At 44.4% G+C, this 22,010-nt stretch overlaps 1 protein-coding gene across 1 annotated transcript; it reads left to right on the top strand.

Annotated features, from left to right (window-relative positions):
- Positions 1-339: 339 nt before the first annotated feature.
- LOC135904906 (isatin hydrolase-like) lies at positions 340-20,993 on the top strand. The gene is made up of 5 exons (XM_065435910.1): positions 340-440; positions 687-714; positions 16,485-16,705; positions 19,797-20,061; positions 20,666-20,993. The coding sequence occupies exons 3-5, from the start codon at positions 16,485-16,487 to the stop codon at positions 20,978-20,980; spliced, it is 801 nt and encodes a 266-aa protein (XP_065291982.1). The 5' UTR covers positions 340-440; positions 687-714; the 3' UTR covers positions 20,981-20,993.
- Positions 20,994-22,010: the final 1,017 nt, after the last annotated feature.

Genomic DNA, 22,010 nt, shown 5'->3' with positions numbered 1-22,010 from the left:
GAGACGGGGGAGGGACTTCTCTAAGTGCGCACCTAGTTCATCTGTCCATTTGTTCTGCTACTGAAGTTCTGATTTGCTGGACTGTGGCATGCACGAGGGGACAGGCGTCACCAGACAATGAGCACTTCCACAGCAGACAAAATTACATGTCCACTATATGGACACTATGTTAACTACAAGTATTAGTCCGGAGAACTCATCACAATAAGTGGTGACTAAATGCTTATTACATATAAGTAGATACTAAGTAAAGTTGGATCTGCGTAAAATATGGGGGAATGGTAAAGGTGGATGTAGTGGACATGCATATTTAGGCGACATTGCACTTGCTGAAGAGAAGCATCCTTTATTAAAGTGTTGAAGTGCATATGCTAATAATTGGCACGTTACTGCTGAGATACGCTAGGCGCCGGTACCATATTCGGTGCTGCGTTAGAAAGGTGAGTAGCGGCTTGTGAGAATTGAAGTAGGTGGAACCTTGTATCTTCCAAATTGTGAAATTTTCTTGCAACCACATGATCACTGCGATCCTATATGTGTGCTGTGGTTTATTAGGGCCAAATATGAAATGTCGAGTTGCCGTTCCTTCTTCACGAACGCAGTAAAGCACTGTTCGATCGGTTCAATATGTCTTTGTAACGACCACTGACATGTTTTAATGCGAAGCATTCTTTGCTTCATTCCAGGCGGGCAGACCAGTAGGCGTGTAAGCAGGTAGGTATTTCCTTTCTCGCCTTGTGTTGGACATCTGAAAATAATATGCATAAACTCCACTAGAGTTGTCTAAGTATGCGTAAGCAATGGGCCTCTTGCTCATTTCCATGCATGCGACGCGACATACGTTTATTGCTATTGATGAAGCAGTGGACGGCTCATTAAATGTGTGCTTTCTGGGTCTTGTAATCTGTTTTAGCTCTTATTCCGACCAGTATAATCTCTTATCAACCCTTATCGGTCGTTATCAACCTTATCGGACTCGATCCACCCCTTATCGACACTTATAAACCCTTATCAACCTAATCGGATTTAATTCAACCGTTTTCAGCCCTTATTGATCCTTATCACACTTACCAAACTTTCTCCGACCATTATAAGCCATTCTCGTTCTTTAGTACCATTGCACTAGAATGGGTCTGCATGAATGCTGAATGCATCATTGATGATTCTCAGGCGGCCATTAAAAATTATGTAAAACGTAGGATCTCTCCTGAGGCGTGGCGCATCAGCAGAGTTAACGAAGCAAAATTCTCCAACGCAGAGAAGAACGGCAGGCCATTGCTCTGGTTCCCAGCGCATACGAGCTCAGGCATTCCCACAATCAACCCCAACGAGGTAGCACACCGCGAAGCTCGAGGTCTTACTCGCCGAGCTGAGCAAAGAGTGACTTCCATGGGTCAGGAGAACGCGGAGGAGGATATCTGGAGAGAAAAAGACAGATTAACATGATTTAGCGATATTAACAAATTCTATCGAAATCGCCGGCGAGTATTACCACCACATCACACTAAACTGAACAGTGCTGAGTCCGTTACTTGGAGGCGATTACGAACGGAAGGTTACACAAGTCCCGTGTAACTGAAAACTTTCTACCCCGATATATACGAGAGCAATATATGCAAGCTATGCAAGTCTGCTGGAGTCACCCTTCAACTCATGTTGTGTAGGATGTAAAATATATTAAGATAAAATGGCAGTCATCGCGGAAAATCTACGGGCGCGGTGGTCGGCTGCGCTGCTCAACTCACAACTCTAAAACCAACTTTGGGCCATCCGGCCCAGTGTTGGTATATATATATATATATATATATATATATATATATATATATATATATATATATATATATATATATATATATATATATATATATATATATATATGTATATATATATATATATATATATATATATAGACTCATCACAGACTCATCGTACTGTGACGCCACAGCGTCACAGTACGATGAGAAACGGGCAGAGAGGTCCCATAACTTCTACCTTCATCGTCATCATCGCTCGCTCTTTCTATAAACAATAAACTTGAACATATATATATGTTCAAGTTTATTGTTTATAGAAAGAGCGAGCGATGATGACGATGAAGGTAGAAGTTATGGGACCTCTCTGCCCGTTTCTCATCGTACTGTGACGCTGTGGCGCATTTGCACAAAGTCAGGCACGTTGTGTTTTGTGATTCAACACCTTGCGACGCTGAATAAAAATTCGACTTTCTTTACAAGGTCTGCCATTGTGACTGACTGACACACTCGTCACTAAAATCTCCAGTGCTTCCCAGCGTAATGTGCAATTGCGCCTTGCTGGCTCAAGAAAGTTTCGAGTACGCCGATTCCCATGGACAATTTGTGGGACCTGCATAATTTATTTTGCTTACAAATTTGCTGATTGCGCACAATTTTCGCAATTCAAAGTAAGCTTGCAATCGCAACTCACTAGCTGACATCATGATTATTTCGTCCCAAGAACAAGCATCGAATGGAACCACCTTCCCTGCTGCATTGCTGCCATTGCAGATAAAACCCCATAATATATTTTATTTCAGATGCAGAACGATTCAAGATCGCCTTGAAAAATGCCTTGTAACGCTTTATGTGTTATTTCACTGCAGCACACGTTTGTAACCATGCCACCCCTCTCTGTGGTGCCTTCGGGCCCTGGAAGTATTCATAATAGTTCAATTTATTGATTAGTTAAAGTATTTACTGTTGTTTAAAATCTGATACTTCTCTACAGTTATCGCAACTTTTTTGTTTCACGTCTTTCATTTACTTCTGCGTATTCGCTATGCTCGCCAATATAATCATGGCTGCCCTTCATTTGAAATTCTACAATAGCTTCTTTGAGCTTGTCCTCCCTTCGCTCCTCGTGTGTATATTAGCAGAAATATATGTGCAATTAAGTTTGGCGCGTTTTCTCGTCCGAAAGCAACAAAGTGCCAACCACACCGGCAGGGGAGGGCTTCTGAATATATTTCGTCCCGCTTCAAGCCCATTGAGCTAAACAGCACTAATTCCCTTCCCAGGATAAATTACTCCTCCCGAAATGCATCCTTTCACTCTAAAAAAGTGCATTTGTGAGGCACGCGACAAAGCGCTGTGATGTTTTTAGATTGCTTATGCGATCGGCGCCAATACCTGACGTTCAGGAGCACATATATGCAGATCAGAATTCAAACTGCTCAACTAACAGAGAAACAAGAGTTACATCATTACCAACTCCTTCCGCGAATATCCCGCCTGAGTGTACGTCTCTGTGCTATAAGGAACACTTAGGAGCAAGAACTATGCACTAACCTTTGTTGTTATTTCTCCTGCATAGGCCGAAGTGCAGTGGCAGTTAAAAAAACGATAAATCTTCGTCGAGCAAAATGAGTAGGCTTTTCTCCTACCGCAAGGAGTTCATTGCACCGCACTGTGTGAATACAACTCGCCATAGAACCTGTGTGCTCTCATCCGTGTTGAACAAACCAGGTGCGTTCCCAACAACTCAACTAAGGTGCAAGCGCACGCAGGTGTCGCTCACGTGGCATGAATGACCAGCTGTATTTCTTCAATAGACCTGGGAAAGGACGCGGACAACTTTTTCCACATTCCAGCCATCGTTCTACGCGACTTTTGTCAACTATATGCACTGCAATCAAAGGCCATCGTAACCACTTAGCCGGATCGACATTTCTGTGCGGATCTGTGTAGAGACCGAAAACCTACTCCCAGCATGTTTATTTGGTTACTGTCCTCACGGACTGGCAATATCGTATATACCGGCCTCTTCATCATGAGATGAAGTGTAGACTGTCAGCGGAGAGCCTGTAGCATCGTCGGTTATGTCACGCTTAACGTCCTCATTCTCGTCACCGCAGCAAAACTAAGCAAAAGCAAACGTGGTCATTCTTGAGAAGGGAGCAACAACGGGCATACTGGTGGTCCCCCGGTGGCCTCAAGACAGTTCAGGTAGGCCCGCATAAAAAAACATTGCTAAGGTATATGCACCTAAAACTTTGTCCGTCATCTCACTGTCAACAAATGCCCATTATGGCTTTGTGTCTCTGAACAGGATGTCGTGGGTTCAGCTCCCGGCCATGGTAGCCACATTTCAATGGTGACGAAATGCAAGACTATGACTTCGCACACCATATAACACTGTTAAAGGATATAAGGCGGCATTTGGCTTGTTTCTTTCGCACAGCCTTTGACGTTGCCTTATTTGAAGTACGTGAGCAAAGATGGGCCATCTTAAGCGTGTTCTTCAGTGATAACACGCGCAAGCCTGCAATAGATTCCAGGACAGTCGTTAGCGGCAGCTTCGAACAAAGTCGTTATATTCCGAGTACGTTGAGACCTGAGAACATATTGGATCCTTATTTTACAGCGTAAGCTGTTATGGGCTCATTCCAATAGCCGTTCCAGTTGGCGATGTTGTCCGCCGCCACCGCCAGCTATCGCCATGCTCATTCCTACTATGAAGGATTCACTAAGAAATGATTGTATTGTCTTGAGGAAGAAAAAGATTAAGAATATGTATAAAAAATGCTAGAGTGAAATATTTGTGCGGCATACCTGATTAAATCAAGCAGGTTAGGTCATGTTTTGCGAATATCTCGTTATAAAGGAGATGTCAATCAATCGCAATAATAATAATAATAATAATAATAATAATAATAATAATAATAATAATAATAATAATAATAATAATAACAATAACAATAATCGTATCGTGCCACTTAACACGCGATTACATGCAGCAACTCTATATGCAGTAAGGTGATATGTGCGCTGCGTAGAGTCGACACATGCACAGTTTACATTGTAGTATCATCATATTATTAAAACCGGTGGCACGCTATGTAGCGGTTGCATAGGTAACGGCACAAGGTAGTTTGCTTCATACCAAGTGTGTGGCTAAAACCCACTATGCGGATTGGCCAAGAAATGAATGGATTGTCTTGCGGAAGAAAAAGAAGAATAAGGAAATGTATATAAAAATTCTAGAATTGAAAAATTCGCAGACGATCCCGTTACTCCGCAATGCGAAATTTGAGCGCAGCTCTATACGTGTTTTCGTTTCACGATACATCGACGCAAACAATTTGAGAGAAAGAGAGACAGAAATGTCGCAGATTGGGCGATCATCGAAAATCTGATCTACGGGTCAAGCGCGTCGGATTTTATACATGGCTCGTCGAAGGCACAAGTGTCCGTACTTGCATGATTCTACAGCGCCCCCGTTTGTAACGCACAGTTATCTCACCGCCCAAATATTCAAAAATAACTTTGTGCCGATTCTACCACGCGAATCATGCAGCGAAACCTGAGTCGACGCGTAACGCGTTGAAATGGCCTTGTGGAACATGCAAAAGCACACAGACACGGACACTGCTGAATCTTAGCAGCTATAGTCGCTGGCAAAGTCCGACAACACCTCCTTTTCGCTGTCTGCCGAACAGAGAAAGTCATATTGAGTTCTATATAATGCATTACGAATTCCTTTGTCACGGCCAATTGTCGACGCATGTCTCAGGAACGCCTAACAAACGCGACCTTCTTCGATGGCACTGTGGCTAGCTACCTTGCAATAAAATTTTGTTTCTTTTAGTGAGTATAGGCATTGTTTGGGATATTTAGTAGAAATAGTTACGATTGTAACACGCACGTAAATTTGAACACACTGTTTATTCAAAGAACACGCGCGTTACAATCGTGCAAATACGGTAATATCTGGTGCCCGCGTAGCTTCCAGAAAGTACCACGGAATTCGCGTCGCACATACAAACAGGTTACAAAAAGCTTTGGTGCCAACAGCCAACGAATAGAACTATCGATAACATTCGAGAAACTTCTTATACATGCAGGCGCGTCGTGCGTCGACGGGGAATGTTTAACGTTTCTTAGCCGGTGAAAATCATCTTCCGAAGGAAAATAACGAAGTCATCGGTGGAAAGGCGACGGGGCGCAACTCTGGTGCCATTTCGTAGCGGTGGTCACCGCAGAGCGTCTAGAGCGACGCTACGCTTTTCTTCTCACGCTTTCGCCGTGCCCTCCTTCTCCGCTTTCCTTATCGCGTTCTTTTCGCTCTCGCTGCTTTTGTCATCCCTCGCTGCCCTCCGCGTTCACTCAGTTATGGGATCGGCCCACATTTTTGTGCGAGCAAAGTTCGCACATGTGGACAGGAAAAATCCTTACCAACTTACCAGCTAATAGCTGCACTGTGAAAGCGTATTTACATAGCTAAAGCTGTTCATAAGACCCGCAAACTTGCGATGCCCGCCACTGCAAAGACGAGCGCTGTACCCGAAAAAAAAAAACTGGCTGTGGCTTAGCTAAGGTTAAGCCCAGGATGCGAAGCATACTAGCCTTTATTTTAACGCGACAGCGTTAAGGAGCTCGTGTCCTCAGGCGCACATTTCGTTGTCGCGCCGAACGCTGCGTTGCTCGACGCTCACAGCGTCCGATGCCGGGCGCATAGTCGCTGCGCCGTAGCAAAGCCACCTAGAAACAGTCTCTGTAGCACGCCGCAACCTTCGCTTCTCATTCCAACGAGCAGCTCTGTCTCCAGGAGGCATCTCACCTCGTGAGTGTCTAGCAGAGGCATGCGCAGCTGCTTATATACCAACGCGACGCCGCGAGCGACGGCGCGAGTTGGAGCCCCGTTTCTCCTCTGTCGTGACGTCACGGTGTCACGTGGTATTGAAGGCGACACCGCCGCGCCTGATAAGCTGGGTTGAGCTCTAGTAATATGCTTCGCTTAAAAAGTCAGGCCTGCGCGGCCCACCCAGCTCAGTCACAGCGTAAGCTAAAGAGCGGCTCCATAGGAGCTCCATTTTCGGCAGCACGCGCTAGAGGGTCGTCGCGGCAAAGCCTCTCTGCGTTGTTTTCTTAATTACGATCTGTAATGTCCGCCGGGCGTCGACTGCGAGCTGCGGCTTGAGCACATCAGTACGCTGAGCACCATGTTACCTGGTCGTGGCCGTGCACGTAGCTCTACGATTAACTTCACAGCAGCGGTTCCTACTTTGCAAGGAGCCACCATAGAGTGTACCGAATAGTAAGCACAGGTACCGAGATTACACGGTGCACATGTCACATCCCTTGACACGTGGCACGATACGATGCTGTTGATGATAGTGATTTACTGACCTCCCGCTTTATACGGGGCGTGGGCAAAAAGTCACCTAGCTCATTTGAGTTAACCCTGTCCAGCAACCTGCAATATGCAACTGTTATGTGCAACTGCCGCATGTCGGGACACCTGCTGGAACACAACGCAACTGCAATGCAATGTTTGCGCACATCGACGCTACACGGAGCGCATGTTCCATGGCGTGACAAGTGGCAGGATTCGATGCTGACGTTGCTGCCGCTGATTGATTGCCATCCTCTCTGAAATGGAACGATGACAAACAGTCAGCTAGCCTGCTTGATCCAATCAGCTATGATACGCATGTTTTAGAGCGCAGTTCTTAGGCACCGTTCTTTCATTGAGCGTCGGCGTTCCCGACGTACAGTAGAAACACATGGGAAGCGCACATTGGGCTGCTTCACTAAGAGTCATCACATGACGTCATGTGGTGATATCATCATTTCACAAAGACGTCAACGCGTGATGCCACGTTTGATCTGATGACGTCATCAGATTATGTCATCAGACGATGTCGTCTCGTAACAATGCCGCTATCGCGTAACGTAACGCTTGAAGTGGTGATGTTATCACGCAACCATTGGTGTGATGACGTCATCACGCAACGTTTGAGGTGAGGACGTAATCACGTTTCGTCATCATATCGAACGTGACGTCACCACATGGTCACGTGGGTTTTGGTACCATCGGATGTTGGCACCGGAATTTTAAGCCGAAATTCTTGAATGACTCGTGCACCCGATGGCCTTAAAAAAACACGTCGTCCGGTTGAATGGTACCAAAAAAATCATCATCAGTTATGATTCAGCGAAAAATGCAATGGCTCATTCCTCTCGTAATGAAGAGGCTACAAGCCCGCAGTAAAGTGACGCGTACAGTGCATACAACGCACAGAAACGCAGCGTGCGGTGGAGTGGTACAAAAAAAACCTCGTGAACTTCTCAATGGCTCATGCCCCTGTAAGCAAGCGAAAAATGTCATCACTCGTACCCCTGTAAGACTGAAGCTAAAAGCAGTCAGCAAAGTGAAGCGAACAGTGAATACATTCATTGAAATCACCCGTACAGCACGCAGAACGGCATACATTTTAATCCCCTGCTGAGAGGATGCAATGTAAAGTCGACGAGAAACATCGTTAAATTTTTTAATTATGGGGTTTTACGTGCCAAAACCACTTTCTGATTATGAGCCACGCCGTAGTGGAGGACTCCGGAAATTTTGACCACCTCGGGTTTTTTAACGTGCACCTAAATATAACGTTAAGGGATAAGAAAAGAGCAGATTGGGTGAGGGAACAAACGCGAGTTAATGACATCTTAGTTGAAATCAAGAAAAAGAAATGGGCAGGACATGTAATGAAGAGGGAAGATAACCGATGGTCTTTAAGGGTTACGGACTGGATCCCAAGGGAAGGGAAGCGTAGCAGGGGGCGGCAGAAAGTTAGGTGGGCGGATGAGATTAAGAAGTTTGCAGGCACGGCATGGCCACAATTAGTACATGACCGGGGTTGTTGGAGAAGTATGGGAGCGGCCTTTGCCCTGCAGTGGGCGTAACCAGGCTGATGATGATGATGATGAAATATAAGTACACGGGTGTTTTCGCATGTCGCCCCCATCGCCGTGGTCGGGATTCGATCCCGCGACCTCGTGCTCAGCAGCCCAACACCATAGCCGCTGAGCAACCACGGCGGGTGAGAAACATCAATGGCGCAAATCTGAATCCGCTGTACGAGCGCGCGAAGCCGCAGCTAAGCGTCGAGAACGAGCCGAAGAAGCCAAACTGCGAAAGCAGCAGCGCGATGATGCAAGACGGCGCATTACCAGGTGTCCTGGAAAGCGGAAGTGCAACATGCACCCGAACTTTTAATGCCAAAGCATTATGTGGCTCATGAGGCGGAAAATCCGGCGTTGGTGTGACCACATGATGGTCCAAAAAGGCTTCGAGGCCTCGATCTTTGGTCGGAGTCGAACCCATAACCTTTGCTGTTAATAAAGACGAAGTTAATCGGGGACTGTTAATTAAGGTATAGTTAATTAAGGCACTCGAAACCACGACCATTGGTAGGAGTCGAAACCACGGCCTGGCGTTGTACGCACCTTGTGATGAACATGGTTGATCACGCGACGTCACCATGCTTCTTCTGACGTGGCCGCTGAAGTCATGCGACTCCGTCAGTGGCACAACCGGTTATAAGACAAGAGACTGAAAGATCATAAACATAGTGCGTTGGTTCCAATGCTTTAGCATTCATCCACGAGGAGACAACTCAATGCCCCTTGAAATTTTTGGCTTCATAGGCCATGTAATGATTTCGTATTTATACAAAATAGCCCCATCAGCAGTTGCAGGCGACATTTTTCACAGGTTCGCTGAACATCCACATTCGCAGGGCCGCGGTGGTGAGTGATTTTTTTTCCTAAGATAGTGCTTATGCCCATTTTCATCGTAAGGTCGCTTACTGAATTCCGCCCCAAAATTTTACAACCATGGACATGTTCTTTTTATTACAACATTGTGCTGCTGTAGCGGTGAATGAGTTAGCACCGAAAGAATAGCTGAAGTCAGTTGTGTTTGTTTTTTATGGCGATAGCAATTATATGAACCCTCCACGTAAATTTTCGCCGTTGCCGTGATGCTCGGCATATATTTAAGCATATGTATGCTATACGTTTATCTATACCAATATTCAAGGTTGATGCTACATACATTATTCAACTACCAAAGTTGCTCAGACCAGGGGTCAGGTTCCCAATTATTTCTCAGAAGGTTTTAGAATTTTAGCACGTTTAGAAGTGTCATGAAATATTCCATTCATAGCGCATGGCCTTACTTTAAACCTCCTCAGACTACTAATAAGTGCTAAACGATTCCGGTGCTCTCAATCTGAAAGCGATGTAATTTCACTGGCACCCCTTTTAACGGGCAGTGACGTGGCTCCAGTGCGATGCCATTACGTGCCCGGGAAAGCGTGTTAAAGCCTTTGACGGTGCCATAAATTCTAGCACACCCGCATATGCGGTGCTCACGTATAGAACACCATCAGAGGAGTTCAAGTTCAACGGTAAACGTTGCTATCGCTGCCAGTGCTTCGCCACTCAGGTGAAACTGCCAATTTTTTGACAAGCCATGAAACTTAGTCGCTATACAGCTTAGTAAAAGTATGGGAAGCAAACGGTTTACCCGGAGAGAACGGTGGCTAGGTCGTAATTAAGCATACGACATTTTAAAAGCAATATGGACAGTTTTAGAAAAGCTTTTTTGTCATATGTATGCTAAACGAAAGTGCCTTCGCGGGACGTTACGGCGCGCGTCCCTTCAAAAATTTTTGTTTTAGGATACGTGTACCAGACGTATCCAAGCCAAGGCAATCCATTAGCAACAATCCTGTTTTTGCTGTGCGGACGCGCCTCGTTTAGCCATACGGACGCTGGAATTGCCGAACGATCTCAGAAATTGGACACGCTGTGCGTCCGTTACTAACGTTCAAGGCGAGATTAAAAGAAGGGAAAGCTCATTTCAATAGTTGATGGCGGTCAACGAGAGCGAGAGCGTAGCCATGAGGATAACTCACGCTGAAACGGGAGCCATGGGTGCCGCCATGTTAGACAACGCTATTCCTTAACGTATGGAAACATTACGAACGTCAAACTTGTCAGATAACGTAGTATGTTATCATAGCGCACGTAAACCACAGAACTGCAATAACGTTTGGAACATCCGCAGTGATGACTACGCTATTTCTCCACGTACGTTATGCGTTTACGTTCTGTTGTAGCCGGTATTCTAAAACTGTGTATTATTTTAGGTCTCGACGCAAGCCATGCTCAAGATTTAAATTTGCTAAATTTTAGTCACTGAAATACCATCTTTGTGTTTGCACATAAACAGGCCAGTGGCTGCGCTGAGTGAAAATCCTTTTGTCCCTAAGCGATCAACAGTGACCGAACACGGAATTTCACTGGAGGGAACATTTGGACAAGGTGGTTTGTCTTAGTCCTGGCGATGAAAAGTCCCCTCGTCGAGACATTCACTCCAGAGAAAAGCCTGGTCCCCGATCTTGATATTGAGATGCATGGACGCACTTTGGTGAGAACAGAGAGCACATGTAAACTTTAAGTGCCATGCAATATTTAAAAAGTGCCTTCATTGTTCACATAAAGTGCCCCAAAACAAATACCTAATAGCCTAGAACATTCTTGATATATTGTCGTACATAACATGGGACAGTGACAGGAAGTGTCCCGTGAACTAATGCGAATGTCTGATACGTACATGTTCACGCTACAGCGTCATAGAGTATCATCATGCTACACCAAGTACCTTAAAGGCACTGGATTCTTTTCACTACAGGTATTCACATAAGCCATGGCCACAGGCACCCTCCGGGCAAGTCCTGGAGAAAGCTTTTATGTAGAATCAAATGAATGGTCCCTCCATAAGCAGAGATCACATTTCAGCTTCACAGATTTTCTGAACTTCGAACTATGAATGTCCTTCTTACTCAACCGTAAGCGATATGGCCTGTGCCACATCACTTCCATCTGCGATGTGAGAGCACTTTTCTCTATATGTGAGGAAACTCGGTGGGAAAGCCGTAATCCGATGGCGGTGGCAGGTCGTAGAATGTGACACATGATTTGTGGAAGTCACCACGGCTGCTCCAAGGACAGCTATATGTATGCACCTCCTAAAACGAATTAGTCTTGCATGGAATTTTACCCCAACGCAAAAAGTCACGTGCAATTGTGTCTTATGCAGAATTTGACTCATCATTCTCGGAATCGAGCGTTCTCTACTCATAAACAACAATCTTTATTCTATCTTTACTTCATATCTAATCTGTATTCATAGCAGACATCACTACAATCATTGTTATAGTGTTAATACATGGACATTTTGAGCACTTATGCAGCTACTGCCTTTTTACAGTTATGTTATATCTACCCTTCATAAGTCGTTCCACCATCAACTACTAATTACAATCTCTTGGCGGTTTCTGGCCATCCACACCTGGCCTGGCGCCACAAAATCCTTATATCATCCCCATCATCATCATTATTATTCCCGGTTCGACCACTGTTGATCACTTTGACCTCCCACGTTTCTGTGAAATTCCCTCTTGTTTTCGTTATTCTAAATTGTGATTGTGAACTTGTTTTATGAAATTATGACTTTGGAATCAAGCCCTACCGCAGAGAAGAAAGCGAGCTGAAATCGAAGCCGTCCGGAGATATTTAGCCAACAAAACGTCCACATATTGAAGATCTATAATTCACATAACATTCCTGCACGAAACATCTCGGAATGAGGCCTGCACCTTGCTGCGGTAGCTAATATCACTGGAAAAAATTATTTCCAAACTATCTTTCGTTAAATGTACTTTTTAATGAGAGTACTGAGCATCGAAAATAAATGAACAAAAAGACGCGCAAATAGAAAGTTCTCTTTACAAATAGTGGCGCGCAGCCTTCCATTTACGGTTACAGCTTAACGACCCTTTTGTATATACCTGTAACTCTCACCCCTTTACACTAACTGTCCTTTGCATAGTTCTGCGGCACATCAAGACGCAGCAAAAGATGGCTTGGCATGAATGACAGGACTGAACTTGGTTTCGATCAGTAGCTTAAATCACCTCTCAATCGATTTGATTTTTGTAACATCAGAGAAATGTCATGCACCCAAAGTGCTTTTAAAGGATCGTCTTCTTATTTCCCTAAATTATAGTGTTAATACTTAGTTATCAAAAATTGTATTTCTGACTTTTTGCATTTCTCGCTAATAATTCGTAGCCATAAGTTGTATTTTGTTTGTATATATTTTACTGCATTTGAAAATGGTTTATATAATTGTAAATATCACGTACAGTGATTTCTAATATATTTAAATTTTTTTTCATTATGCACAAAAGGTCCCAATGTTACTTCTAACTATGGGGCCTCCTTCTGTACATACATCTCTCCTAGCTCCTACTTCCCTATTGACATGAATTAACTGATTGGGGCTCGGGAAAAGGGGAGGCCTTTCCTCGTATTCCCGCAAGTGCGAGTAGGCTCGTTTTTCTTCAGCAGAAGCTTTCACGATTAGGGCACGGTTGTCATCCAACATAAACCAATTTGCGCATAAACGCAGCTGTCTCCATTTCAGTATGCCCTAGCACACCCCTTGCATCTGGTGTCCAATCATCTTGTTAGAGGTTGCTTCCCGTACCAATTCTCCTATCCCTTTGCCTTGAAACATAAAAATCCACTGTCGAAACGTTGGCTCCCGCTTTCATCTTGTTCTCGTTTTGCCATCTTGTCACCTTGTCGTCTTTTCCCTCGCCTATCCCTTGCCACGTAAACAAGCAATCGTGATGGTTCACAATTATAAGAGCAGTTCTCTCTACATTCACTCAAATGTTGTGGCCACAAGTCGCAATTATATTTGCTGTTCTGTTCTTTATCGTTGTAGTAACGCCAACAGCTATGTATGCAGGCCACGTGTAGGTCGTTTTAGTTCATCTGAAGAACCTAACGAGCCCACGCCCATTAATCACATTAAGCCCATGCAAAAGCTCTCGACGGCAGGTGCTCCGTTCACGTATTTCTTCACATTTTGACCTCCTTGTCTCCGCACTCGAAATCCAGCAGCACAAATGTTGCAGCTGTGAATCATATGTACTTATTCGCAGGTCAGTGCACTCGTGCAAACGTGCCATGTACGCAGGTTTTCTGATTCATATCGTCATGGCGCCCAGTAGCTAAACTCATGCACTCAAGTATGAATTGAATTTGCCTGGTATGAAGTGGTTTTTCTTTTATTTTTTTTGTGCCATTTCGACGGCTGCTGAAATGCTAGCAGGGGAGCAATAGCCTGATGTAAAGAGAACTGTGCCAAAAATAAATTTTTGTTTACTTGCTCTCACCAAACAATGAAGCGTAATGTAGCACGCATGTGCGCACACACTAACATACATACACTCTCGAATGCACATCGAGTCATGCGTGGATAGCTGCATTAAAGTGTACGAAACCAGCGCACTTCGTGAAGCCCGACTTTCACGCGCCAGAGGATTTCTCAATTGGAAATCAAGGAGGAATCTTTTCAAGGTGAGAAGGTCGTCTTTTTAGAAGCATAGGTGTACGAGTCTTGTTGCGATTTTTCGGATTACATGTTCGTGGGCCGCCGGTATAGCTGGGAGTATTTGACGATGAGAAATCCTGTAAACCGACGTGAAAATCACACAATTTCAGTCATAGAAATCTGATCGAAAGCCCTCTCTACCCTACTTCACTACTACACTGCCAGAGTGTGCCATGTAATTCCCTAAAATATATTCAATTATTGTAAAAACTAAATTCCTGGCAACACATGTATGTCACGAAAGCCATCGTCACATCCAGCTCATGATATGCTTGAAACATTTCTGAAATGTACGGTGTTTTTTATCTACTTTAACATGAATTTTGCTAAATCTTTGAAAAAGATTGTTTTTTTTTTCTAAGTGGAAGACCACTCCTAAAATTATTGAAGAAATGTCTCACTTCCTAATTCTTGAATGGTTTGACTGTCAAGTATCCTCACCTAAATGCTACCAGCATACACTGACATTCTAACTCAGTTATGTTCTTGAGTCCTACAAATTTCTATGCCATATAATTTCTTATGTAAACGGTATTCATGTAAATTTCAGCCAAAGCTCTTCACATGTCAACGCATTTATATTTTTGAGAAGAAATTCCTCGCTGAAGACGACACTTTTCGAAAGTAACCAGCAATATGTGTTTGAAACTGGTCTGCTCATTTTGATTTTACCTTACATTATTTGCTGTGCTTCCTGCTGCTTTAGAAGCTTCTGCGTTCCTTGCTGCAAGTTCTCTGTACAGCGCAACTAACAATATTTCCATAACCAAATGCTGTGTATCTTGGGGTGGCGCGAAGATGGGCCTTCGGTCTTTTCTTCCGAGTTGGTGTTAATGATGTATTGTGTCTAATTTGGTTACTACAGGCCAAGGGGAAATTGTATAAAGGAGGGGCCAAGCCCGGCTGGAGAGCGAAGCCGCCAATTTTACCCAGTTACAGTGATAGGCTCTATGCTTCCAGAGGCAGATGCACAACCAAAGCTTAACTTTGATAACAAGCTATATTTTGTTTAAAATAGCTTTGACAACATATGTCGGGATTTTATTCGTGCTGCTGCTAACGTGCAAACATATACCTCACATAGTTAACGACAATCATTTGTGTTAAGAACAAGCGCGCAGAAAGCTTAGCCTCATATTTTCTCTGCGAATGAAAAAAAGTATTACGTTTTATTTTTTATCCTTACTCAAATTTACCCAGAAACTAAGAGCGATGACCATAATTCATCAAGTTCTCTGGCGCGAAGTTCAGTTTTTACCTCTCTTCCTAAACGCATGTAAGAGGGAGTAATGCGATCCCTGGGACACCTCAACCATTTCGAATTATTGCCGGGGCTGCTGGAACAAAACATATCTTCCATCACTTGGATTCTTCTTATTTATTACCACTTTGGTCTGTTGTTTCAAAATTTTAAGAACTAGGAGCAGTGGCTGTTGAATTCAGCAACAGAAACTGGCATCGCTATTGTGGGAACTGCATTTCTTAGTTGCCCTAAAACAAAGAATGTTGACATAGCACACAAGCACTTCAAAGTTAACTCACGGTAATTTTATGAAAAACGCTATGCTATCTGTGCTATATCTGCTTACACAGGCAGTTTATGTGCTCTGCTGGAAACAACGTTCACGAACAATTAGTCATCAAACCCATAATTAACAAAAACTTCGTAATTTACTTCGTTTCTATTGCGCTTACGCTATATGTTTATATGTAAAGTCAATCTTATTTGAAGACATCACTTTGATTCTCCTGGAGTGTTTCTGTTCCGAGATGTTCACCATCAAATCTGACCCACTTTCGGCTGATTTCGCATTTTTACTTTTATTTCTTGCTAATAAAGTTTGGTGAAATTGTGGGACACCTTATTCCGACAGCTATGTTCCTCCTTGTGGCGTCTAGCAAAATCAACGAAGCAGGCTGTTCGCATATGAGGTACAGCTGATAAATTGAAGTGATAATCAGTGAAGCAGAAAGTATGTTTAATCAGTGAACGGGCACGTGCGAAGTCTTGAATCTGGAGTACAGTGTAATGCCAAAAGGCTGAAGTGCACCACAATTTTCTCACTTGCCAGAGAAACGACCCAAATGCAGAGTTTGTACTCAGTAAAATAGTGAACGACGCCGATAATATTTCAAAAAAGACAGGAATGCTTTCGACGATAAAGTTTTGTAAGTGAACCAGGTACGCGACAACTTTTATTTTTCTCTTTCAGATGCACTTTGGTGGCTTCAGCACGTGGCTGTTTTCCTTTCTGTCGGCACTTCATGCCGAGAGTGACGAAATACATCAGAGTGGCGCTGTTCCGTACAAACTGTGCAGGCACTACGACTTGGTCGACCTTTCGTACAATTTTAACAACGGAACAGTCTACTGGAACGACGGCGAACACTTCAGTTTGCGAGTCACTTTGCACAACGCTACGGAGGCAGGATGGTATGGAATAGAATTTTCAGTGACTTAGAGAAGTTCTAAGCGAGCAATATTGTACCACGTGGAGCTTTGGGCTCTGCAACAAACTGAAACCTTAGTTCCGGGCGATAAATTTGCAAGGTGCGATTTCAATTGATGCTTCAAAGGTAGGACGGGAGCTAATTGACTGTGGCACTCTCTCGCATAGGGTGTTGTGTTAGCTTCGATTGTCAGCCGCAGTTAGCCTGAAGGTGGAATGCGAAAAACGCCTGCGTACGGATGTCTGAGAGCTCGTTAGTGGATCTTTATTGGTCGAAATATACTTCGGCCGCTTCAATATGAGACGTGGCTCACAACCCACTGGATTTTTTCTCTTTTATCTATAAAATCCATTATTTCGAGTGGCTTTGGAGTAAAAAAGGAATGTTACGTAGTGCCTACATTTCAACGGCTAAAAATTTTGGGTCAGAAAACAGCACACGCTGATGAAGAACATGTTATGGTTTAATAAAAGCTAGCAAATTTACGCTCAAATGTATTGCTCTTGCGATATAGTAATCGCTGATTTCTCACAATAATGCGATTTAAGTTCCAATATATATAACACGATGATTACCGTGCGATAACTCGACATCAACAAAAGTTTTTTGTTTTACTGGAAATTTTTCTACTGAGATTTTTTTAGAGAGCGCACATTGGTACCTTCATGTGGGAAAGACGTCGATCATTGCATGCCATGAGAAGCGTGCCTGGCAAGTGTAATAGTACAGGTTGCCGGTTAAGTGCCGACAAGTAGTGCTGAAGCGAGATATATGGCAGAAGCTTTACACAATTCCCAGCAAATTGATTCAGTATATCATAATGCCAATAATCAAAACAACTCGCACCAAAGTGCAAGAATGAGTGAGTGATGTGATTTCCGCTAGGTGCTTGATGTTTCATAAACGTTATCGGAATTAATTTTGATGCTAAAAGCACGAAAGGAAACGACTGAGAGTATGAATGCGCGTCACGAAGCACTTACTATAAACTAAAGATATCTTTATTTCTGTTTTCTAACACTGCAATAAATAGCGTTATCACCTAAATGTGAAATAACTCATTTTCATATAAGGAGGGGACAACCAGTGGCGGAAATCCAGAAGGAAAGGAATATTGGTAAAGAAAACGATAAAAGTAACTCACGCTTCAGCGCACTGATTTTTGCATTGCAACGTCAGGGTTTGTGACTTCTCTGTGGACTGATGCTAAAGATGTCGGTATCAGGCAAGCACCACCACTATTGTTAATCACGTGCACTTCATCAACTATCAGGCAAGCACATGTCCAGTCGTATGTTCCTGCCACTTCGCATTTGGGGAAAATCCGAAGCACATCCACACGTTACCAGTGCCTTGCCATGCTCGCTGCCCTGTTTATGGATTTGTGTGTCTCGTGCGATACACTTGGTCTTCTTGGGATCGTGTTGCCACGCCTACGAAGCCGACTCGTAGGTTCAACAAGGTGACGTGCCTACGATGAAATAGAAGGGTTTAGGCGCGAGGTAGTTGGTGCGGATCATTCATCTCAAACAGCGCCAAAAAAGCACATGGACAAGGAAGCTCTGGTCCTGTGTTCTTCCTCGTCCGTGGGTTTTTCTTTCTTTTTGCGCTGTTTAAAATCTACCGGTGGTGACGCGGCAGCCGCCCACGCCGCCATCACAATGCGTGGAAGCAAGGACGCGTTGCTGGCAATCGGCGCCCTCGCGCAAAAGGCGTGAATCGGCGCTTACTGAGCCTACATGCAAGCTCTTGCATGCGGGCTCCTTACGGCGCTAGCTTAGTGATGCGCCTTGGTGGCGTGAGAGCCATGTACGAGAAATCTAGTTATGTGCGGAAGGCAACACCATCTGGTGGTGCAGCAGGGAACCGAGAGTGCGGTTCCACCAATGGAAGTATCTTATACTTGCACAGGCATCCGACGACGACACATCAGATCGCGGAGTAGTTCGCTACAAGAGGCTTCCCTTTAAAATTCAAGCCCAGTAGTTTCCGTATCTTTTGTTCTTTTGTTCGGGAATCTTCGTTCTCACTTTATTCTCATACGCCGTGTTCACATCTCCTTATGTGTAAAAGAGATCATAGGCTGGTAACGTAATTAATTGAAACCACCTTGCCGCAGAAGCCGCTAGAAAAGCACATGAAGCAACGAACCTTTTTTCTATACCTACATAGAAGTATGACGCAGGCCAGCGCGTCAGCAAGCTAGCATATGACATGGCATTGCATAAGTTAGCACTTACGTGACCTCACTCATCACTGGTTGCGTTCTCTCGATCTTACTATGAAACTGTGCCTGTTACCTGATCGTCTCCGAACTAAGAAAAGAGTGCTCTGTCGTTTGCGCCTTGGCTGCGCGTTCACCAGTGCGTACTCATTCTTCACTGCAATAGTCTATAAAAGCGAGTACAATGCCTGTGCCAAGGAGCCTATGGAACCCCTTCTGCGCTGCTGCCAGTCTGTTGAAAATGAAAGGCCTTACCTCCCCACAACTCTAAACCAGCTTGATAAGACATTTTTCTCAATGGACAACGTCTTGAAACCCTGGCCTCGCATAACACAGCTGCAGACGGCCACAAAAGCACTGTTGCGATTTCTGAAGGCTACAGGACTTATCGGCCGTCTGCGATACCGAGCATAGAACTTCCACTACATCAGCGACTTTGAAACTGCACTTCCTCCTCTTCTATAAATATTTTCCTCCCTCTTTCCATTTTCGCAATGAATTGTAGTCCTAGTCAAAGTCCCTGCCTTTCATTTATCCTTCTCTCTCTCTTTCTCTCTCTCTCTCTCTTTAAGTGCTTTGTTCGCAAATAAAACTTGCAGATTATAGCCAGCACTTTTTTGGTGTGCGTTCCAGCGTCGGTATGCTTGTTACTGAGCTGTTTAGCGCACTAGATAGTCCAGTATCGCACTCCTCTTGGAAACACTTTATTTGAACTGTAAACATAAAATCGTCTTTTCGTCAACCAGTTTCCTGTAAAAAACACTGCACAACTTTAATGACTGCAAGCCGATAGTAGCTAGTGAGTGCATAGGTAGATGCGCTAACTATTGCTTCCGTCCTGATGGTCCAGGTTTCAGGTAGATGCGATGGAAGAACCGATTCACGGTGGAACCCACCTGGACTCACCGTTGCACTTCTACAAGGATGGCTGGGATGCCTCTCAGATACCGCTCGAGAGGCTGCTTTTTTTGCCAGTGGCGTCCGTGGACGTACGGCCGCAGGCAGAGTTGAATCCAGAGTACCTGCTCTCCGTGGACGATATCTTAGAATGGGAATATGAGTACGGGCGCCTGCCAAACGGCTGCCTCTTCCTGGCTCATACTGGGCACTCCAAGGTGACGTATTCACGGGGTGATAGCTGATTCCTTTAATAGGTATTTAGTAGACTGCCAAGAATGTGATCGTTGCGACCGATCCTTACAACACACAATTTGCCAGTTCGCTTCCTTTCGCGGATAAACACTTTCGGAGTGCGGCTTCTTGAGTGAGTTGGAATGAGATATTGTACCGGGGTGCACATTAAAGACGGAGGCGATGTTTGCGGAGATAGATAGACACAAAAGTTTGGAGATGAACACAAATTTTTGGCGATAAATATACGGGACTGTGTCTTCTATGCTTATCTGTGTGTCTTACAACGACCCTCGTCTTTAGTGTGCGCCCCAGCACAACAAAACACATTTAACTCTTAGGGATGCCAGAATAATCGAGTCCACCTAGTCGGTCTTCGAGATGCCTGACAAGTCTATCGTCGTGACGACAAAGAGAAGCGGCCATTTATTTCTCCGTCACAGCTGTTTTCAGTTAGTTCTCAATTGTAACTTCGGCTTTTCTAGATGGTGTCACACAGCTGTAAGACCTCCTCTTCTGTATAGGAGTATCTGCGTAAGTGCACTGTTCACTCCAATAAAATAAAAAACTTGATTTTTTTTTACACAGCACTGGCCCAATCGCACGGCGTACATGGGCATAGACAAGAACGGTGAGAAGCATTTCCCAGCACTACATCCGGAAGCGGCTTCCTTCCTAGCTACGAAGCGCAGCGTTTACGGCGTAGGCCTTGACACGCCCTCTGCGGACGCCGGCAACGGATCTGCCGCGCATCGATCCCTGATGAGCATCAACGTATTTATCCTGGAAAACCTTGTCGGCCTGGAAAAGTTGCCGGCCCGGGGAGCGTACGCCCTCGTGCTTCCGCTTAAACTCGACGGCGCCAGTGGTTCACCTGCGCGCGTGATCGCCCTAGTTCCATAAGGTGTTCAGCAAGAGAAACGCATCACCCTTATTATATGAATGAAATGAAGTAAAGAAAAAACAATGACCAAGAAGTAGTTATCTTCTTCGTTCGCGCTTGACAAAATCTTCTAACTAGACTGGGGCTCCTGTCAATTGTGTGCTTCTAGTTTAGCTATGCTGTCTACGTCTTTCTCACAGCTCTGAGACACGTTGGATAACATGAAATAGTTGCGGTGTGGCTCATTGAAGCGTATCTTCTCACCTTAAGACGAATGCTGTGAATTAGGTTTTAACACGCATTTATATGACGAGACACGGTGAAGACTCACGATCTGCAGGACTTCAATAAAGTTTTACCATACCATATCATACGGTCAACCATGGTAGCATGCTTATAAGGGGAAGCAGTATTTATGTATTACCACCACCATTCATAAACTTAAATGCAATCGCCAAAGCATGCCTTCCAGTGCGAATCATGATAGCTTCTGTCGCACTACAACCTGCAGTTTAGCATCGAATACGTTCACCCTGTGTTCAAAGGCAAGAAGCCTGCACCTGCAAGTACATTGAGTGAGGCACACGTACCAGGCTTACGCGTACTGCAGTGAAAGGCTCCACAACTTGCTTTTACGGTGTCCAGCTTTGAGCATTCATGGTAATGTGCTGCTGAGCAAGTTCCGGCACTTTGGTCTAGCATGATTTTAGCTCATTGAGTTTTTATTCCTGAAAGGTGAAGCTCCAAGATGACGCGATGCCCCCAAAGTCTTCACGGAACTGTTTTCAGGTACGGTGTCTGTTACCTGTATAGTGCTTCTCGACAGTACGTGTTTTTGAGAATGTGCTTTGATATATACATCACCCATTCATTGGTGGACCGCAAGCTTAAACGAGAATCATTAATATCCTCAATCAGTTATGCGCGATTTTCTGACATATTACACAGGGTGTCCCAGCTATTGTTATATGAGCTGTTCAAATAAAGAAAAGTTTAAAATACATGGTGCAAGACGCCTTTGTAAGCCTACATTGTTCGGGCCACAGAACT

Source organism: Dermacentor albipictus, chromosome 3, assembly GCF_038994185.2.
Source record: "Dermacentor albipictus isolate Rhodes 1998 colony chromosome 3, USDA_Dalb.pri_finalv2, whole genome shotgun sequence".
In the NCBI taxonomy this organism is placed as follows: domain Eukaryota; kingdom Metazoa; phylum Arthropoda; class Arachnida; order Ixodida; family Ixodidae; genus Dermacentor; species Dermacentor albipictus.
This window is presented reverse-complemented; position numbering and strand designations above follow the sequence as displayed.

Excerpts from the sequence above, each read along its gene's own strand:
- LOC135904906 (XM_065435910.1), top strand. The coding sequence starts at position 16,485 with ATGCACTTTGGTGGCTTCAGCACGTGGCTGTTTTCCTTTCTGTCGGCA. Across the intron at positions 16,706-19,796 it reads AACGCTACGGAGGCAGGATG|GTTTCAGGTAGATGCGATGG; the intron begins GTATGGAATAGA and ends CTGATGGTCCAG. Across the intron at positions 20,062-20,665 it reads CTCATACTGGGCACTCCAAG|CACTGGCCCAATCGCACGGC; the intron begins GTGACGTATTCA and ends TTTTTTACACAG.